This window comes from Nanorana parkeri, unplaced genomic scaffold (genome assembly GCF_000935625.1).
Source record: "Nanorana parkeri isolate BGI_ZX_2015 unplaced genomic scaffold, ASM93562v1 scaffold485, whole genome shotgun sequence".
Lineage (NCBI taxonomy): Eukaryota > Metazoa > Chordata > Amphibia > Anura > Dicroglossidae > Nanorana > Nanorana parkeri.
The window spans coordinates 16,328-18,827 of NW_017306753.1; the positions used below are offsets into that span (position 1 = coordinate 16,328).

Here is a 2,500-nt window from a genome sequence, read left to right on the forward strand (position 1 = left end):
GCCACCAGACGTAGGCGAGTCCAGGATGTTTTTTTTTTTTTTGGTAGAAATAAAACAGCAACAAAAATCCAACACATTTTGGGGGTTCACACAGTTCCCCTTTATCGGGGCTTGAGGAGTATTCAGAGGCGAATCCCAAAGGGAATAAACTGGACTCCGGGTTATTAGGACAATCTCTCTACTTAGGGGATTCCATCATACATCTGTCTCTGGCAGTCATGCCTGTGGCTGTCAGAGTCTTGCCTATGGGGATTTGTAGTTGCACCCCAGCTGGAGGGTTCGGAGACTGCCTACCTCTGCCATAAGGGAGTCATGCCTGTGGTTGTCAGAGTCTTGCAATGCCTCTTGGGATTTGTAGTTGCACCACAGCTGGAGGGTTCAGAGACTGCCTACCCCTGCCATAAGGGAGTCCTCTCTGAATACTCCTCAAACCCCGATGAAGGTGGATTGTGTGGACGCCGCATACACAGTGGATTTTGATGCTGTTTCATTTCTACCAATAAAAACACCGTGGACTCTTCTACGTCTGCTGGCGCTCCCTGTTTTTTGATAGATTTCTCCAAGGCCCCTCCTTCAGTTTGGGGCCAGCTCTGGTGGGAGTGAAGCCACATCCGTGCGACCAAGCTCCATGAAAGAGGCTCCTATTAACATTATTGGACTCTATGATAAAAAGATCCCAGCTCCTCCCATCCTTTTGTGCTACTTTTTTCTTTTTATAGCGTTTCGATGCACATTGTCATTTTCCACCGTATTTTGGCTCGGATGGATCACTCTGGTGCAGAGTAGACGGTTGGGTTGGATGAGGGTTGGATAGCTATTACAATAATACTCAATTAGTGGATGTCTCTCTTTTCCTATCACCTGATCTGTCTCATTGTACTTTCCACAGTACTCCAGGGGAGGAGCCATAATCGCGGTCCAGGTGGAGAATGAGTACGGCTCCTATGCAAAGGATGCCAACTACATGGAGTTCATAAAGACTGTGAGTACGGCAAAGAGCAGCGTTATAACCTGAGTGATATCCTGCTGCTCCTGCGTTGTCCATATACAGGGTGGAGGAGGGTCCCAGACCAACCTGTATGGCTCAGGAGCAGAGAAGTGCTATGTTGTCTGGAAGGGATGTCTGGATAGCAAGACTTGTTACATAGAATAGAAAGACAATGCAATGTTATTTTGGTCTTGGTACCTGAGGTAGCACGGTGGATATAATGTCCTGTGCTTCACAAAGATGCCCGACATAGACGAATCATATCTGGAAATGTGTTACTAGACTTCCACACAGCCTTCCTGTGCCCAACATGTATGTTCCCTGATCAGAATGACACGCAACCCAGTCACTGGAATCTCATATAAGCTTTAACATGTTCATGTCATTTCAGAAGTTGTGTTGGGTAATTGTACAGCTTTAGGTTTCCTTAAAGGAGAACTATGGGGTCAGTGCTTTTCCCCATAGTTCTCCTTAGGGTAACGGGAGGACACAAACTAGCATCCTCCTGTTACCTTAAGCTCAGTATACCGCCAGCTACAGCTCGCGGTATACTGAGACGCCGCAGCCGGAGCGGATCCCGACATTGATGTCGAGATCCGCCCAGCTGCGGGACTGACAGCTGGCTCTGCCTATCTAGAGGCAGAGCCAGCTGTACCCGCCCCCTCCCCCGTCCGTTCCGCCAGTCAGCGCTGGCGGGGAGGGGGGAATCCAGCCCCTCCCCTGTCACGGCAGAGAGCCGTGACAGGATCGAGAGGTGAGCGAACGCCGGTATGTGTTCGCTCACCTCCCGATCTACTGAGCCGACCTGTGACAGTCTCAGTGTCACGGGTCGGCTAGAACTATGAGGTGAGTGAAAAGCACTCATAGTTCTCCTTTAATGTAAGCCCTGGTGATCCTGCCATGAAGGTCCTTGTTCAGACCCAGACCCTTGTTCTCTCAGTGGTGCTCCTACGTTGTCACCCTGTCACACGGGCTTCAGGTGGAGACTGCAAGTGGTTGATTCCACACTCTGTATGCTGGAATGATCCGCTGTTGTCATCATCAGGAAACCCGCCCTGAGAAATGCCATGCAGCCATCAGTGCAGTAAATGTAGACAGAAAATGGCTGCAAAGAGACTGCTGAGATCAGCAACACTGAGATGCATCAAAGGAAGAAAATAACCCGTCTTAAGCGTACACAGATATAATAAACGTCCCCCGTCTTTTCATTAGAACTTCTTTGCTGCACTTCTTTACTTCTTTAATACACTTTTGAGTATTATTCTTCAGTTTTTCTATATATTACAGCAGCACCCTCACTCCTCTCCATCTATATCCGTGATGTCACTGTTTACCAGATATAACATTGCACAGTATATTTGTTTGGTAGCGAATTGTAATACATATGAGCATTACATGGAGCTTGCCTGCTAACCGACCTGTATCTTGGTACATCAGGCTCTCGTACGGCGAGGGATTGTGGAATTGTTATTGACATCCGACAACAAAGATGGACTCAGCTCGGGCAGTATG

The 2,500-nt window shown here is 48.3% G+C and overlaps 1 protein-coding gene across 1 annotated transcript in view; it reads left to right on the forward strand.

The window, feature by feature from the left end:
- Positions 1–2,500, forward strand: part of GLB1L2 (galactosidase beta 1 like 2) — a 37,619-nt gene that overhangs the window by 11,122 nt on the left and 23,997 nt on the right. Inside the window, exon 6 of the mRNA XM_018560891.1 lies at positions 2,426–2,500. This exon is cut by the window's right edge and continues 7 nt beyond it. Coding sequence (XP_018416393.1) covers positions 2,426–2,500 — 75 coding nt within the window. The remainder of the gene's footprint in view (positions 1–2,425) is intronic.